Source organism: Lasioglossum baleicum, chromosome 10 (genome assembly GCF_051020765.1).
Source record: "Lasioglossum baleicum chromosome 10, iyLasBale1, whole genome shotgun sequence".
In the NCBI taxonomy this organism is placed as follows: Eukaryota; Metazoa; Arthropoda; class Insecta; order Hymenoptera; family Halictidae; genus Lasioglossum; species Lasioglossum baleicum.
Genome location: NC_134938.1, coordinates 217,172 through 236,242, shown reverse-complemented (window position 1 = coordinate 236,242; position 19,071 = coordinate 217,172). Strand labels below are relative to the sequence as shown.

Here is a 19,071-nt window from a genome sequence, read left to right as displayed (position 1 = left end):
AGTCTACCGAGTCAAACTTTCGATGCACCTCCGACCGGCTAATCGATTTAACTACGGGCATTTCAGCGTGCCGAGCCGAGAGCCGCGACGCGACGCGACGCAACGCGCCGCGAGTCGCTCTTCCGTTCCATTGCCGTCGGGCAGCTTGCCATCATCGCCCGGATCGCTTTAATTGGCCGTTTAAACTTAAACGCCACCCGAACACTCCGCGGCTCCATTCTCGCGGTACAATAGCGCACGGTTGAATCCACGTCGGTTCACCAGCCAACGGTTCGGTTATCTCGCGCGCGGAACATCTTCTTTCCTAAAAACCGACTCGAGTACGGCTCGACGAAGCGAGGGATCGGTTCAACCAGCGGAAACGGAATAGACGTACTCTCCGTGCCTCGAAAGAAGTCTCCTGCGGCAGGAATTCGAGAGGAATGCGGCGGCAAGCCATCCGATTGGGTTATTCCACTGGCTGTTTCGGTTCTAGCCAAATTATTCGATAAAATATGTGACGTCGCGAAACCATTGGCTGCGAGCGAGGACCCCATTTATCTCTGTGCAGTCTCGAGCGACTTCTTGTAAAGAGATATCCTGTGTAACAGAGAGAGATTTCGGACACCCTCTCTCTCTCTCTCTCTCTCTCTCTCTCTCTCTGTATATAATTCAGATAAAAAATTATTTAAATAACGTTCGAATAAAATGGCTGCTCTATGAGGCACGGAGAGTACAAGTTGTGCGAGAACCCGAAAATGTCGGGTACCTTGACAATTTTGGCATTCTCGAATATATCGAAAGACAACTGTATATCGGGAACCCTTAATGTGCTCGGGAATTTCTAATATCGTTGGCAGTAACCCCGAAAATTTTGCAGAACCCGACATGTTCGAGTTCTACCGTCCCACGCAGTGTTGCTATTGGCCGAAGACGATGGCTAAGAACGACAGCGGTCATGTCGAGACCGAGTCATATCGACCGATTTCTATTTCAGGGTGATTCAATGGTCCTCTGACAAGTTTGTTCGTGTAATTAGTAGTTACCCTTCAGGCGTAGGGCACTTCTGTTCATTCACTAGTAGACAGCGGAGTTTATTCAATTATAATAAAAATGAGTCGGTGAAACTTGACACTATAAAAGCATTAGAATTAGACATTATTTTCAAACAAGATCCGCTATCGATTCATTAGAAACTGATGCAATATTATTCTATTATCCGAGCACAAAATCCAGAAATCTTTCAAATAAAGGCAGCGGTGACGTAGCCCGGATAAACGATGGGGAATAGCTTTAGAAATCACGTGGAAAAAGAGGAAAGGATTCTCGATCGTTGATAAGCACAGCGAAATATGCTTCACAATCCGATTTTACACCTGCGCGAAACAAAACCGCTGACTGACAAACGAGCCGGTCGTTTCCTGACGCGTGACCTGCGCGAGGAAACTATGCTGCGAAGAATACCACAACCGCGGACCGCAATGGATTCAGTGGAAACGTAGTATCATTTAATCCGCGGGAGGCTATTAATGCGCGATCATCAAACTCTAAGACGCATTCGACTCTTTATGTCCTGAGGATTTTCCTCCATTAAAATACCACATCAAGATGCTAGGCGTTTTTTTGAAATTTAATTTCTGGTATTACTAGAAGCATCGCGAAAGATATTTGATCCGATCATTTGACAAATCGATTAACTCTACGACATAACAAATGAAGAAAATTCATGAATCAGTGTACGTTAGTTCTTCACATACGAATTAAATAAATAAACAATTTAATGATTTCGGCGCAATTTTGCAATTTAAATTGTTCTCGACGTTTCGATCCAAATGTGGACCATTTTCAAGAGAAATTTTGCGTCTTAAATTGCGAATTAAATAAAATTCGCCGTGATTAACCCCTTGCCGCATATTAACGAGTCACACTCGTCATGAAGATTTTAAACAACGTCTAACAAATATGTATGTTACGCGTTTCTTTTTGAATGAAATAAAATTTGATTCACTTGATGAAATTTTCTATTCTCTTCTACGACATTTTTGTGGATAAAGACGGTTTAATCACTGTAATTGTAGAGAAAATGGTACGGCGAGGGTTTAAGGATTCCATTCGTTGTTTAACTTATTATATGTAGGAGCTTAACAAAAAAACTTTCGTATAATAAGCATGTCTGTGGAAATTTTTGGTGTTTATGAACGGTTGAAAATGTGCCAAATGACTAATGAATGAACAGGGGTGTCCCAGTAAATGATTTTATAATTACACAAGCGAACATGAGACCATTGAACCACTTCGAGAGATATAAATTTCTAATCTCGCAATAACAACAGCTAAATAAATGAATGTAGTAAGGAATAGGTTATTAAAACAGACAAGACCTCTTTAAAGTATGATGAAATTACTCTGCAAAATTTAAGGGGGGCGTCGTAAATGTTATGTTTACGTTTAATACGAATTACGTTCGTTCACCGGACAGGTCACCATACTTCACTATCTTTAGACAGCACAAGCGTAAACTACTTTATATCATACGAAATTGTATTTAAGAAACTGTGGGCGGTCCTCGTGAACGTTTCAATGAAAGTGGAGCGCTAAAGCTCTTCCAGGACGCGATAGGTTAAAATTCTCCGAGCCGGATAACTCACCGCAACCGCATTTCTCTGGTTTGGTGCTCGAGCCACATTTGTGTATCGCTTTCTGCTCTAAAGTAATTACAACCGGCGTGATACATGATATCCTTGCATCTAGACGTATTACTTCCGAATGGTTGGTCTAATCGGGCAGCTTATTTCGACGTTGTCGCGTCGAGTAAGGGTTCGTTTGATTGTAATTAACATTTCCGTGGCCATCGACACAGAAGTGACACGCTCCAAGTTGGAAGCTGTTCATACGCTCCTTTATACATGTTGTAGATGATTAATTTTTTCCGGGGAAACCTGTTTATGCAAAATAAAAATTGTTAAAGCTTATTGTAAGAAAGAAAAGCTGCATGGAAACGCATTTCCTCTTTTAATCATTTTAATATGTCCGAAAATACTACGGCAACGATATTCAATTCTCTTTTGTCATAACCAGACTGCGGATCTTCATGCAAAATAAGAATTTCTTGTGTTAATTGCAACGAACAGGGATTAGAAATAACTTAATTTCTAAATTAAGAATATACAATTATGATGTTCTTTAATTCTTCGAATGTCGCGTCACTGATTTTTAATTTCACTTAAATAGCTTTGAAATAAATGCATAAAATATGCAGTCTAGTTATTACATTTTCGATCAGACAGATTTTTCACTTGAACAAAAATTTAAACGAGAATGCAAGGGTACGTACAAGAGAAAATAGTGCGAACAAATAAGCGCTCTTTATTATTTTCTGCGCAGGCAGTAAAAAATCTGTATCGCATCCGGAATATCAAGCGAAAAGTCTATCTAGCCGGAAACTGTTACGCCCCAGTCAACCTGTTAAGTCCAGAAGTGTACCGAGCAGTCACGGTGGCTCGTTTTTAATTTCATAGAAAAACTGCAACTGTATTTGCCGAGACATGGCGCGATTTTTACTGTACGTGCTCGAATAATCGAATTTATACACGGTTACCCTTAGGCGATGTCGTTTTCATGAGAAAAATGAGTAAGATAAATTTAAAACGATAGAAACATTGAACGAATTGAATATCAGTATGTAGTTTTCAACTTCTTTTGAAATTACTAATGAAAGAAATTTTTGTCTGGCTGCTGTGTTTCGTAATTGATGCAGACAATTTTTATTTTGCATAAAAATCCTGCAGTACACTGTGTAACACAATTCGGTGCCATACAGTACGTTGTGTAACACAATTTAGTGCCGTATAGTATTGTATAACAACATTGTATCACCTATTGTACATATACATATTGTATAACCATTATGTATACATATGTATAACACATTTAGGGGTCATACAGTACATTGTAAAACAAAATTTGGTATCGTACAGTATACTGTAGAACACAGTACGTTGTACACATACAATAATACAATTAGGTGGCATACAGTACATTGTATAACACAATTAAGTATCATAGAGTATACATACTGTAGAACACAATACATTGTACACATACAATAATACAATACATTGTGCACATACAATAACACAATACATTGTGCACATACAATAACACAATACATTGTACACATACAATAACACAATACATTGCGCACGTACGATAACGTAATACATTGTACACATGCAATAACTAATAACACAATACATTTTACACATGCAATAACACAATTTGGTATACCGCAGTGCATTATGGAACACGATTTAGTGTCATACAGTAAGTACACCACATAACACAATCAAGCACAGTTTCCCGCGGAGGCACTTGTGCGTCTTCTGTGGCCGTGGAATGCAAGAGTTGAAGTTGGTCGACCTGTCAGGTAATCGAAGAAGGTGGAACGAGTTTCTAGAGCGGATTTGCGTTTTGTTCGACAGCGGACGGAATTTTGAATCCTCAACAAACACTGCCACCCGCGCTGCCACCGAAGAGTCCACGCCTGGTTCCCGTTCCGCAGCGGCGCACGATTTCAGGGCCACCGAGCAGTACCGGTGGAGATCAGCTGCAGACGAAATTACGTCGGCTGCTAAATACCGACAGCAAGGAGAATGTGTTTTTCCCTGACAGCCCGTCGCAGTCCGTCATGCAGTCGAACGGTATTCCGCAAGAAGAGAAATTCCGATACTCTCCGGGAAGCTTGTCGCCGAATTTTCGTGACGAAGACCGTGGAAAGGTTTGCACACTTCGACACAATAATATCCGTTCTAACAATTGCAGCAGGCTCCTTTATAACGCGGTGAACAAATTGTTTAATACGACTGTACGAACAGTCGGGGGCAAAATTCAGTGAACACTCTTTGGAAGCTAGTAAATTGTTTAAGGCAGGGGTGGCCAACTTGTGGCGCATTCGCCAAACGCGGCGCATTGGATCCTTGCGCCTAGATTTATTCTTTTGAAGTAGGCAGCATAACTGAATCCATCTTCATATTTTCAACACCCGAGAGCTCTCGGTTAAATTTATTCAGCCTTCTTACTCATCAATTCGTTGCGCGATTGAGTTATCCCTTTTCCTCCCCTGACCGAAGCAGATCCTACCCCTATTCCTATTTTCCAACCGCAACAACGAACGTAACAAGGTAGAAAAAGTGCTCGAGTTGTATGGCGCACTTGAACTCGTATGTGAAAAAATTTTGCGCATGGTATGCAAAAGATTGGCCACCCCTGGTTTATGGTAATCTTTTCCAACAGACGACGCTCGGGCGTGAACACTCACACACCGCTAGACCACGTATACGTACGCGAGGATTGCAAGGGTCCGGGATTTCACTTCTGATTTCTCAATAATGCAAAGACGGGGTTTTTTAGTAATTAAAATCACTAGATAAAAGATCAATCTAGGACGCTGTTTGCCTCAAAAGTCCTTCTTTTACGTTTCCGCTATATATCTGATCATTTGCTAAACATTGATGTATTGTATGAGAAAAAACTGAAATGAAAAAAGTCGTATAGAATGGAATTATTCTACGTCAGAAGAAATGTTTAATTTTCAAATTAAACTAGCTCCAACTGCAAAGGGTTAAAAGTGAACCAAACCCCTTCAGTTTTCGTTAGAGAAGCTATCTAGCTGTCAGTTCGTAGAAACGACGTGTAATGGAAATATTGCCTGATGATAGTTCTGTTGATTCTCGAATCAAGAGTGATAACATGATTCCTTCCTCTAGCTAATTTTACACAGTGCTTAAGCACATTACATCCTTGTGCATATCCCGTACGTGTCCGTACTTACGGCCAATGAATGGTAACTATCGAAGAGACACAGGGAGAGGAAGCGCAGTTAGGAATCGGAAGTTGTAGATACACGCGTTCGCGAATTGAACACGGAAGCCATAACGTATTCCTTCACTGTGTCGAACACGTGTTTAGCATAATCGATAGAATCGTCGCGAAACCTGTAATGGCCACTTTAATAAATTTACTTCTCGATTCTAAATTTACCGAGGACATAGAGAATAATAGATTAGGTTAGACTAGCTGTAACATTGTAATGTGGATAGCGTAAAGGTACCAGTTACCACCTGGTCATCGGACACAAAACAATTTTTTTCGAAATTGATAAAAATAACATAAAGTACCTAGAGTATTACTTTATTTTGAAAAATTAAATTTTTCTTAAAATTTTTATTGGTTTAGCAAGAAAGTAACTTCGTTATTTTCAGATGAAATAAAATCGAATTTCTCCATTCAAGTGACGAACTAATCAACAGACGAATTAATCAATGAAATATTTTCTTATTTATTCCTTTTGGCAAAAGATCGAACAAAAGAGAAAATATCTTATTCATTTACGTTCATTGCTTGAGTACAAAAATTGGGCTCTCTGTTCAACCTTAAAATAGCGAAATTGCTACCTTGCCAACCCAATATTTTAATTATTAAATATTCCGTTTTGTCGATCGTAACGAATTAATAGAAAATTTACGGCGAATATTAAGGCGAAAATTACACACATAATGGAAGTTTCTCTCGAAGATGATCCATACTTGGATCGGAACGTTGAGAAAAATCTTTTAAATTGCAAAATTGCTTTGTCTTGACTTTGGATCGAACCCCTGTGCGCAGATAATAAACTAATTTCTATTTTACTTATTACCGAAATTTGAAATTTCGAAATTGTTAAAGTTTCCCTGTAAGATTAAGGATATTTCGATGGTATGTATTGCAAAGTTTTGATCTGTTTGCAGCACTGTTTGCAGCAAGACGCCCGCTTCAAATTCGGCCGGAGTAACTCACACTCGCACACTTCCGGTCGAGCCGGAAGAAAGTCCGCCAGCTCGCCGTCGGTGGAGAGCACGGTCTGCCACAAATCTTTGCCTGACCTTCACACGAGCACACGACGACGAGCGTCCCTGTCGCCGCGCGCATCGACGAAGTCGACCAAGCCATCGGGGCACCATCAATCTTCGAACAATTGCCCGGATTGTGAAACTAGTTCAGATTATTCGGAGCACAGTTTCAAGCGGGACGCTGTCTGTTACCGGAGGTACTCGACGCATTATCGTGCATGTTTTCGATGGATTAATCTAGGAAAGATTCACATAAATTAGATAACGCTCGCACCATTCCGTAGAACGGAAAACACTGCTCCTCGATTGAGCCACTTGCATGAACCGAGGAGTTTCTATCAAAACAATCAATTTTTAAATGAAACCATAACACAACGTATGCACAGAGTGTGTGCACGAAATCGATAAATAAATACATGTAGATATAAATAAGGAACACAACGACAAAAAAGTCGAATGAACATCGTTCGTTGCAACGATCAAACTTAATAGACATTTGATAAAATAGATTTTCTGTACCGACTTGTTTATCATGTGAACTCACGCAGAACATACAATTGCGTCAGATAAAAACATGGATGACCTTGAAATCTCGAGAAACGTGACCTTGAGAAAATTGTTTACTCGCCACATTATTTGCCCCTTTAAATCCAATAATATCTTGTTTTTTTCTGTCGTTCAAATTAAATGAAACACCATGTAGAAATAATTGTAAGCTCTGTGTAAATAATGTCTGCTAATCTGCTAATTAGGTTTTCCCAGAGCCACGAACTCGAGAGTGTCAACCGTAATTGAATATAAATTGCATTATCTACGGACTAGTTGATAAAAACAATAACTCATCTCATTTTTTGCAACGAACATTGTTTCTGATCGAAGTGAAACGAAAAGTTCGTTACGCGATAACGAAGCCTGTAAATGCATGGTGTTTGTATTTTCACAGTCCAGTTAAAGCAAACCGTGTATTTGTCCAGGCCGAGTGTACAATTTTAGATTGCTCCTGCCCTCAAAGAGTTCATTAACGTTTGTAATGCACGGGGTTTATTTCTAGGTTTATGAAGTCTCCGATGTTTAACTGGAACAACGAAACTGTCCAACGCAAATAGAATTGAGACAGTCCATACAATCCTCGGCGAAGGCCTAAGAGCCTTCGCATCCTATATTTCCGTCCGTTCTTCTGTCCCAGTGCTCGGGTCACGACTGCTTTAGCTTCCATTCGATTTTATGACCTCACTATATCTTTGACACCGAAACTGTACGGCGCTTCAATAATTTCAGTCGATGTAACAACATACTGTCGAGTTATTGCCCTATAAAAATCGTCGGAACTGCGAGCATGTTCTCTTCTAGATCTTTTGTTTGTGGGACATGTGGACCCTACATCATCAGATGCTCTCCGCGTTGTAAAACAATTGACGTTATAGACGGCTGTTTTATTATTAATGGCCGCCGTGTATTTTCCGGAGAACCTGCTAGATATTGCAGAAGCTTTTCTTCGAATACTGGAATGTCCCATCATTCTACTTTATGATCATTTTGTTCTACGCCCTTTGCTCTTCCTTTTAAAAATACATATAAGTTCCACAAATATAAATTACAACAAAGTTTGAGAGCTGTATTTAATATAATTAGTAAACGAAAATGTTTAAAATAAGCAGCAGTCAAGGAACTGTTCTTTGATGTAAATTTTCAATGAAATACTCTAAATAGTAGGGAGTTGTTGGCGAGAAAATTGAAAAATAATTAGGAGCGCAAAAGGTTAATGCTGTCAGCCCAGAAAATTGTTCCTCGTGACATTAGTATTGATAACAATGCGATTCAATCTGGTGAAGTGTTTCTGTAGATTAGATCTGCGGTTCTTTATGCAAAATAAAAATTGTCTGCATCGGCTAAAAATTGACTGCAAGAAATAGAAACTAAATTGATCTTCTTCCCTTAATGATTTTAAAAGAGGAGAAGTCGTATATTGACATCTTCAATTTTGAAAATGTACAAATGCATAAAGATTCGCAAGTCTAGTTATAACCATTTAGGCACATCAGCTTTCGAATGTTTATAAAGAAATGCAAAATATATCAGGAGCACAGTAGGAAAATATTTATATGTATCCAGAAATTTGTCGGTTTATTTAATGTTTATGGAAATAGAAAAATATAATCATGTAGAATGATTAATATATTATAGTTCCAGGCACATTCGACGCTCACTAGGTTCCGGTGGCGGCGACGCGAGTAGCGTACTATCATCCGGAGGTCGTACGCAAAAGTCATCAGGGTCCAGTAAATTGAGTCACGGAGCGACAGCGAGGGACTCCGGAGGATCATCCGGGCATTGTACTCACCGTAGTGAACCTCCGCCAATAATACAAGTACATTTCAAGTGCAAACAGGGTTGTGTCGACGATCGAAGCATAGAAACACTTATATCTAGACTTACATCATGAAAATTTTGGAAAAATTGCGTCCAGTCTGAATTATGAAAAATGTAGTAAAAGTTATTTCTCACTTTTTCATTTGGGCTTGTAGCGAAAATTTAAAACACGCGTTTTGTAGATCGAAAAGTGATACAACTCAAATTATATTTCTGGAAAAAGTATATTAATAAATGTAGAAATTATGGTGTACTTTATAACTAGACTGCGGATCTTTATGCATTTATGGCGTACGTAAATTTTCAAAAAAATATTAGAATACGATATTCAATAGAACTTGGTACGATTTTTATTAATTTTGTATCACAAAGGCCATTGCCGCGGAAAATAAGATTGTATTTCTGTACCACTTTCTTAAAATTTGTTTACAAAAATTAAAAGTTGCATCCGCAGTCTACTTATATGTATCAGGTATCAGATCGAAAATGTTCTACTCCAACTTTTTTGGTAGTTTTCTTTTAATGAGAACACAAGTGTACTCTGCTTCAGATGTTACAATTGTTCGGCTCGGCCTTGTATCAAACACCTTTTCGGTTATCTGTGAAGCAATATATTGACTATAACACTTTTTCAGGACTGTTGGAGTCATATACGTCGTGACAGTGGTGCATCAACCCAACACTCGACGGAAAAAGATCGCTCAAGAAAAGGTAGTTATGCTAACGGTACCCCACTTTCTGTTGTGAGACATTACAGTCCTGACTCCGAAAGTAGCAACAGTCAAACGGATTATAGTCCGACGTGCAATTCGAGGTATGCATTCACACCATCTACACTTTTTAGTACGTTAGAAATATCATAAGTACGAATACCTACTTCACAACTCTTCTTACTATCATGTGCTTTTAATATTTTAGCATGACTATACAGGGTGGTGCCGCAATGTAAATAGTATCACTGGATGAATGTTTTGCAAATGTTATTTTTTCTCTCACGATCTTTTTTCCCGGAGTTTACAAGGTCATCGATATTTTTTCCTTGCACATTTTAGTTGACGTTAAAATGCATTTAGACATATTAATAACATGATCTTGAAGTAACCTGTGACTTCTAAAATTGAAATTCGATATGAAGTGTTTAGTCTGAAAGCTTAATCGTCAATATTAAATTTGTAAGCCATCTGTCACTTTTTAAGTTATCCTTAAGCGTTCAAAATGATGTCCTTCCACAGATGTGCGTTGTTTAAAACGATCGATGTCATGTTATTAATATCTCTGATTGCGTGTTAATGTAAACTAGTATATGTATACAAGGAATAAAAATATACATTTACAAGAAAAAAATGTCGATGGCCTTGAAAACTCCGGACAAAATGGCCTTGAGAAAAAAATAAAATTTGCATAGCATTTTTACCTTGTGATACCATTGCACTAGAAACATTTTTTATATCATCGCATTTAGCTGGACCACCCTGTATACTATAATCATAATATGTATAAGTATAAGAAGTATGAAAACCTTAACACATCAGCTGCCAGAAGCTTGTTAATAGGTTCTTTAAAGATGGCGCTTCGTTTAGAAGAAAAATTTGTTAGTTTTGTTCAAAATTGGAATCTATAAGATCGTTCTATCTGATGCTGTTCATAGTTGATTGAAAAATTGGTAAATTATCATCGGAAAGAGCTAATTCATTGTCGTAGCTACGCTAAACTGGTTTCTGCCAGCAGAAAAGAATATCTAAAGGAAATGTTATCTTGGAAAGAGGGAAATTTTCTAATATTGGCTAGAGTGAAAGACGCGTCCTTGAGTGGTGTGTCGATGTTAGTGTAATTGGACTGCTGACTGGTGCATAAATTGAACACTGTCTCAATCTCTCCATCAGGTTCTCCGACGGCTGGAAAGAAGGCCGAGGTCGACCAATTCTGAGATCGAAGTCGGACATCAGTGATCGTTACTGGCGTCAGGATAACGGTCGTTCGAACAAAGTACCTGCTCGGCCACCTCGGTCGATAACTCAGCTCGAAAACTTTTTCGACCGTTTAGGTCTAGACTCGGATAATTATCAGCGTATCACGGAACCAGACTCGAAGACATCGTCTCCGGTATTTTTTGATAGCGTTAGCTCCGTTGACTCGGCTTTGGGTCTTTATTCGTGGGTCGGTAATAACCAGACGAACCAGAGTGGTCAATGGCAGAACAATAATTGTAGCGTCGGCATGGGCAACGACGATTGCAATCAGCGGGTCAGTGATCCGCTAAGCATCGTCGAACGAAACGCTCGAATCATTAAATGGCTCTGTCAGTGCCGAAAAGTGCAGTTTGGGTATAGTTAAACAAGTATGCAAAGCGGACAATCGATCCTCCGAGTCCGAAGGAATGTTTTAGGGGACTTTCATCTTGCCAACGATAGTTTTTATGCGTCGCAGAAAAACTATGCCTTACATTTATCATTTCACTAGCGAAGGATAGTAAACGTTGATAACATTTCTCTTCTTTCTCTCTCTTGCTTCGCTGTGTTTCTAATGCTACACGTGGTAGCATCTTAATTTATGGTTTCCTAATTGCAAGAAGAACATTGTGCCATCTACTTTTATGATTTGTTTGTTATGCATTTCTGTTGTGTCTTTAATCTTAAATTTGCCACTAATGGACTTTAGTGTTGAGATCTATTGTTTTCTTTTTATCTCGGTATGTTCTTGTCAAAATTTGTACATACAACTAGCGGACGGCGAGAACCGTCTAAATATATTTTACAGTCATGTAAAATTTTTACCTGTTTGAATATAGTTTTGTTTTCTAGGGAATAAATTTATTGTATATTAGTTACGTTAATGTTACAACGAGTTTATGATGCATGAATTGATGAATGCGCTCCGCATTTGTGGTTTATCGGTCTTGAGAAAGTTGATCTATATAAAGAAATTGAATTCTATTAGAACGTTTTACTTTTAAGATGATTATACGGTAAATTAAATTGTACATTGGTCATTGCTAAATTTCGATATTCTAAATTGTGTTGCGGAGATGCCTTTGAAACACGTGGAAATCGCGTGTGTTTTTACGTTAGGGAAGAAAGTTGCTCTTTCATTGTTCGAGCCACACATTTCGAAGTTTCGTTTTCGATAAGCGATCGAAGTATTTTCAAATTGAATATTATTCACTCAAGATGCATTTCAACTTTTATCTGGTTCAGTAGGAATTGATATCATAGCGTTACACTTGTATCGAAAGTCAAAGATTTGTCTAACAATGCAAAGTAACTTGCTGTGTTTACGATAGAGTTCTTAACGTAGTAGCGTTAGTCGAATTTCATTAATGTTTTTCCTCTTTCTCGATGAATCTATTAAAACTTGTATTGATCTGTATTTTAGAAATGCAAACACCACTGGTACAAAAGAACGAATGTGATTTATCGAATTTTGAAGAATTTTTCTGTGTAAGAATGTCTGCAAATGGAATTTGTATAAAGGATTTGAAGGAGTTTTCATGTTGGTGTTTTTATACCTTATAAATCTTGTTAGATGCAGTTGCGTTCAATTGTTGCGAACATTATTTTTGATTCGATATGCTTGGAAATTCGTGCGACATTGCTACTTGTGCTTTGTATTAAGAAACATTTACTTGATGCCTTCATTAACTTTAAGCTATTTTAAAAACTTCGACAAACGATTTCACTCACTCAACTGAAATATCGGAAAGTGTTCTTATATTTTCGACATTTTATTCATTCTAGATGTCTACTTTGTGCCTAAAAAGCGTTAGAAAAGATGTTGATTTTAATAGAAAAATTCGTTCTGATTGATTCGACTTCCGTGTGTATTTTAGAAAATTGAGAATATCAGTTAAGTATTAAACGATGCTTAAGTCTCGATTTGTCAGATTTAACAAGTATTAAAATGATACTTAGTGATACCTTGTCTCGTAGGACATTTAAATTGAATACAATTGCGAAAAAACAATGCAAACAAAGAGACGAAAGCTTGTAATTCGCGTAAGGGAACGTATTATTCATTTACTGCTTAAAGAAAACAATGATTCCTGACATATTTCAACGTGCAATAATACAGATAATTCACTTATATAGGTGTTTCTTATTTTAGGTGATACTTATTACATCATACTACTCGATATATTTTACCTACTGTGTGGCAATCAATTACGGATATAATTAATTACGACTTTGAATGTTTCTAACAGACAAATTGTTAATTATGTGATTCAAGTATTTTAACAAAAGAAAAAGAAGAAAAAGAGAATTCGTGTAATATAATGCAACAAGAAGTTACTCAACTACTCTCATTTCAAGTGATATAGATGTCTTAGATAAATAGTGATTCGCGCAGATTCTATGTACGAGAGGCGTGGTAGTGTATTACGATTTAAAAACAAATACAAAGACGAGTTTGAAACGACTACTTGGCGGCAGTAAAACCTTGAATTTTTCAAGCGAAATGTATAGTAATGCTTGTATTGAACACTAGATGTTTCTGTAGTTACATAACCAGTATTTACGGTAACACTTAACAGTTTTTGACAGAATTATTATAGGGGGTGTAACCGAAATTACGAGGATTGCGTCGGCAGCCGTTCGCAAAGTGTTATTGCACAAAGACGAGCGTAATATACATATGCTCGCGACGAACATTTTGCTTACAACTTTTTGAGCTATGCACCGTTTATTGCTCGCGTAATCGAAAAATTCAAAACTATTCGACAAAATTTATTTTACACAAAGAAGGTGTTTCTTCTTTGCCTTGTACAAAAAAAAAAGAATTCTTAATATATTTTTACTAGCGATAGTGATTTACATTTCGATGATTTATGGTAAGCTGTTCGGGAATTACATTTTATAGTCTAGTTACAATTTATGAAGTGTTATCGTAGAATTGTAATGGATATAATGTAGAGCTCTTGCTACCCAAGTATTCGGATACTCCAATGTAAATCGAACGTCAGATTACGAGTATCCGAATACTCGGATATTCGAGCGAGTATTCTATAGATCCGAGCAACGGTAAAAGCCCTAATGTTGAGCGTTCTCGAATGTTATTTTCAAAAAGTTTTAAGCAAAGTAACTGACATAAGATTTACGCGTTGCTTCTTGAGAGTACACGCACAAGGTGTGTTCGATTTCTACTCTACTAATATTTAAGACCAACTGCGTCGTTGGAGATAACGTTCGTTTCGGTGCGTTGCAAATCTACCCGACTATAAATTCTCCTTTAGCGGTTCGGAAGAAGAAAATAAAAAAGGCTACTCGTTACTCGTTATGGTAGAAATATACATTCCATTTCCGTTGACATGTGTACATGAATCTCAAGAAGTAAAAACGAGATAGTATAAGTTTGCCTTCTTATCATTATCATTAATAGGTACTTGCGTTTCCGCATCGGTAACATTTATTAACGTAATCGAAGGAATTTCTATAACGTTAGACTGCAATTTCTGTTTTAGCTGATAGTTTTATGTGATCAATGTACTTGTATAGTAGAATCTATTCTGTTGTCCTTATCATCTTATCGACTTTGAGGCTTAGACAATTTTACTATTAAGTAGATCTGTTGGAACCTATTTTGTAATTTTAACTGCAAATGTATACTTGAAAATATGGAACTTACATATAAATGTGCATAATTTGTGATCCATACCATTTAACGTTGTTAAAGTCATACATTTTTAATTGCTTTTTTTATAATCTAGTCACGTAGATCAAAATATGTTAAATTCCGATTAAATATTATTAAATTCCTTCTATGTATCGCTGGTGCTTTTATTTTCTCTCCTGTGTAAGATTGTCGCGAACTCGATTACGTATATATATATACACATATATATATATATATATATATATATATATATATATATATATATATAACAAGTTGGAACATTTAAATCTTCAAAATAATTCAAACTAAAGTCTACGATTTTGGACGTTTGCCGAAGGGGCGCGTGTACACTGAATCAGTAAACCGTGTATTCCAGTGTATTCGCGAATTAAGTATCTGTGTTCTGAATACGTGTGTAATTATGCATTCTATTCTCCGTGTGCACGGATTCATATAGACATCCATGTATATATTTTTGTACTCGGATACGTTCGTCACGTTCGACTCCGGCAACTAATGCGTTTTAGAAGCGAGACAGCAATAAATTTACGGCCAGCTGTTCGACGTTAAATCAGCGTGTATTAAAATAGACGTGTAATATAAATACACGAATATTCGTGAAACTAAAATACACGGGTAGCCGTGTATTTAATTTACATATTTACACATGAAATAGGCACCTCCAATCGAAACATTTCTTTTCAACAAGTATAGATTTTCGCCATCTATGGACAACGATAGTGAATTAATTGGTTAACAGGTTCACGGTTTCACCGTAGATGACACTAGCGAAGTGTTTGAAAATCTGCAATCTGAATTCAGAAAACTTCAATTATTGGAACTGTATTATTAAATGATCATTTCCGGTGCTGTAAAAAAGCGTTGCACGACTCTGGTGTTGTCGCAGGTAGAGCGTAAAACTATTTTGACAGTGGGTGTGCTTATATATAGACATATAGACCCAGCTTCAGATAACACGCCTTGTTCCAAGATTACATCGTCTACCACACATGATGGTTGTGGGTAAAGTGTTTTATTCTATTGCTTGTGTGTTCATTTTTACTATACTCTTATTAATTTGAATAGTGCTACTCGTTTTGTCAATTATGATCTGGAAAAAGTGAGATTTTAATACTGTCCTATGCATATCTATGAGTAAATATATGATCTAAGGTCCTACGCATAATCCTATACCTGCGCCGGGTCTATAAGTATTGTAGTCTATGGTCTAACGTGTACGTCATGTCAACCATGTTGGTCCCCGTGCGCATGCGTAACGGCGAGCTGCGCCTTTGCAGTCTGTGGCCGTCAGTCAGTCGTACGGACGCGCGATTCACGTTTGACGCGTAGTTTCGGATGCGTGGCTCGAGCAAAATCGACGACGGTTGTACGTTCGACGGTGATACTGGCCGACGGAGTAAACTCCGTCGCGTATGCGTTCGATTATTAGTGTCTGGTGGTGGTGACGGTTTCTGGTAAGGTCGCGGTGGCACGTTTCGCTATGTCGCAAGTGCTTTGGCCGCGAGAGGCGCAGTGACGACTCGTCCGTGAGCCTGCCGACATCCTCGACGGCCTTACGATGGAGTCTATCAGAAAATGGTTCTACAGGCCTAAGGTGAGTCGTCTTTCATAAATCGTCATCCCTAATTCTACACCCTCGTCGACGAGTCTCCCCGTGTCTTTCTCTCGTCTTTCTCTCGTCTTTCCTCCGTCATGCCCTCCGTGCGTTCCTCGTCGTGTGCGAGACTTTTCGCTGATCGAACGCGTGCGCGCTCGTTCTTTTTTCTCCGTCTTCCCCCGTGCACGTCGTCCCGTCGAACCTGCGCGCTGTTGCCACCTGTTTCGTGAAAATTCGCAGGATACCCCGGAGAGGTGCTTCGGGCGACGTGTGTTACACCTGCGTGATCTACGTGTGCTGTGCACGTATGCCTTCATTGATGAGTACAGGCTCTGTTCCGTCTCGTTGTTTATCACGCGACGTTTCCGAGCTTTCCAGCGCGATTTATCGCCGCCCGACACAAAGAAACCACCGCGAAATTGCAAGTAACGTTCTCGCGTACCACTCCGCGTAACTGAATCAGCTGATACGTAATAGAACCGTCTCGCGGTTCCCGAGACTCCTCCGGCACATTGTAACCGCGCTCGAGGATTAGCCTCGACTTACGGATATTTCTGTCATAAATGCATTGTCCTCGCCAAACATCGTCGCGTTCCGGCCCCCGGAAGATCGAGCACCATCGCTTCCGCGTATCGTTCCTATTACAGCTTACAGTCCCAGGGACGAAAGATAGGATATGTAGTGCGTTTCTTTGTTTTCATGATAACGAAAGAAACATTTCAGTAGTACATACATTCAATTTTTATAGACAAATTTTAAGACAGTGGCAGGAAATGGACTAATATATTGAATAGAAACAGCCTTTGTATATGTAGATCCAAAACAAATAACAATATTACTCAGTTCTATCGAATCTTATATTCTAGCATTTTTTGAACATTTTTATGTCATAAATGCATAAAGATCCGCTGTCTATTTATTAACCTCTTGCACTGCTATTTATTTTGTGGTTATAGTGGTTAGTGGACTGTGGATCTTTATGCAAAATAAAAATTGTCTTCGTTAATTGCGTTCTTCCCTTAATGATTTTCATAGAGGAGAAATTCTCCAACAATTTTGAATTTCATTTACTCAATTTTGCTCTAAATGCATACAGATCCGCACAGTCTGCTGGTAGATTAGGATTCATTAATCGTTTAGAATGTCACACACACACACTCTGGTCCGAGTGGTCGATCTAGTAGTTGAGATTTCAGTTCTAATTTTTAAATGGTTATACAAATCACAATTCTTAATACATCTCGTTAACAGTTATTTTCAATTTTTATTACGGGCTCAAGCAAAATAGATTTGGAGAGTGTCTTCTGAATCTTTTTTGTACGTTATTTAGTACACGAATGCTTCCAAGTGCTAAAAGAAGGTCAGGTCGTTTGGTCGAATTTTCGAAAAAGTTGTACCGGTTAAAAAGAACGTTCGAACACTTTCGTGAGCCACTGTACCAGATCTGCGCGTAATTTATTTCGAATAATAATTTGTACATGAATTCTAGAAATAATGCTCTTTAGCATTTGACAAATGACATATTCCAATTAATGATAATGTATCTCATTTGGTTAATGGAAGGAATCTGAGAAATATGCAAATAATCAGGAAAATAATATATTGTGGAGAAATTGTATCTCTGAAATAACATTCAAGATAAATATCAATGAAATCAAAATACTGTGTTACATGTTTATAAATAATATCAAATGTCAAAAAAAGAGAATAATCAGTGAAAATAACAAATAATTTATTACGACAAATAATGAACAAGTAATTAAGTTGTACATAAATTCATTCAATTTTCGTATGAAATACTTAATGATAAAATATTGTGTTATTTGAAAAATAGTTTATTCCTAAAATAACTGAATAATTAAATGGGAAATAAATTGATTCAGTTTTCGTATGAAATACTTAATGATAAAATTGTGTTATTTGAAACATAAATTATTTCTGCAGTGTACACATGTCAATCGATAAACGATACATATTCTTCAAAATGACATTTAATTGGCCGTTCGTTTCACCGGAAAGGTAGACCGAAGACTATGTATTCCCGATCTTGTTTTCTATTTACAAAGGTACTTTCTCTTTCATTACCGGTGACCTACATTTAAAGTTACACGATTCTGGATACCGTGACGGTTAACCCCAATCCCCGTGGAATGGGATTCCTAGGCGAGACGCGGGGTTCGCGCGAGAAGGTGAATTATGTTTTGTAACGGAACCGTTTTACATTGTCCAAGAGTAGCACGTCGTCTCTGCCGTTAATTAATGCGCGGTGCGTTTCCATTGTGTGGATTATTCGTCGTGGTGACGGAGATTCGTCGCACGTATCAGGAAAAGATTTTCTGTCGATGCTCGTCGAACATTTGTCGCCGGTGTCTGCCGATGGCACGTCAAGCTTGTGAAAACGCTATGGCGCAAAATACATACATATAGGCATTCCATCTGTTCCCGATGGTTCTTCCTCATTGCTTCGACCGGCGTGTCTCGTGGTTGCTTTATGAGTCGGGAAATGATGCAGCACGGTGAATCGACTCGCTCGTTCTTCCCACCGAACCGATTCCAAACGATTAGTATCTAATGACACGTCTTTTGCTTGTGCACACATACACGCATTAT

General features: G+C 38.2%; 2 protein-coding genes across 8 annotated transcripts in view; both read left to right on the top strand.

The window, feature by feature from the left end:
• LOC143213009 (uncharacterized) overlaps window positions 1-14,995 on the top strand; it is a 58,262-nt gene extending 43,267 nt beyond the window's left edge. The window contains exons 4-9 of one of the 3 annotated variants that reach the window (XM_076432432.1): window positions 67-225; window positions 4,461-4,756; window positions 6,765-7,063; window positions 9,057-9,234; window positions 9,872-10,050; window positions 11,120-14,995. In XM_076432432.1, coding sequence (XP_076288547.1) covers window positions 67-225; window positions 4,461-4,756; window positions 6,765-7,063; window positions 9,057-9,234; window positions 9,872-10,050; window positions 11,120-11,570 — 1,562 coding nt within the window. In that variant the 3' untranslated portion in view covers window positions 11,571-14,995. Of the gene's footprint in view, window positions 1-66; window positions 226-4,460; window positions 4,757-6,764; window positions 7,064-9,050; window positions 9,235-9,871; window positions 10,051-11,119 lie in introns of all 3 variants that reach the window. The other 2 variants (XM_076432431.1, XM_076432433.1) reach the window with 2 other exon arrangements.
• A 1,130-nt stretch (window positions 14,996-16,125) lies between these two features.
• The window catches only part of LOC143213008 (lateral signaling target protein 2 homolog), a 62,674-nt gene continuing 59,728 nt past the window's right edge, over window positions 16,126-19,071 (top strand). For 3 of the 5 annotated variants that reach the window (XM_076432430.1, XM_076432428.1, XM_076432426.1), the window contains exon 1: window positions 16,126-16,458. In XM_076432430.1, the coding sequence (XP_076288545.1) occupies window positions 16,423-16,458 (36 nt within the window). In that variant the 5' untranslated portion in view covers window positions 16,126-16,422. The remainder of the gene's footprint in view (window positions 16,459-19,071) is intronic. The other 2 variants (XR_013009842.1, XM_076432427.1) reach the window with 1 other exon arrangement.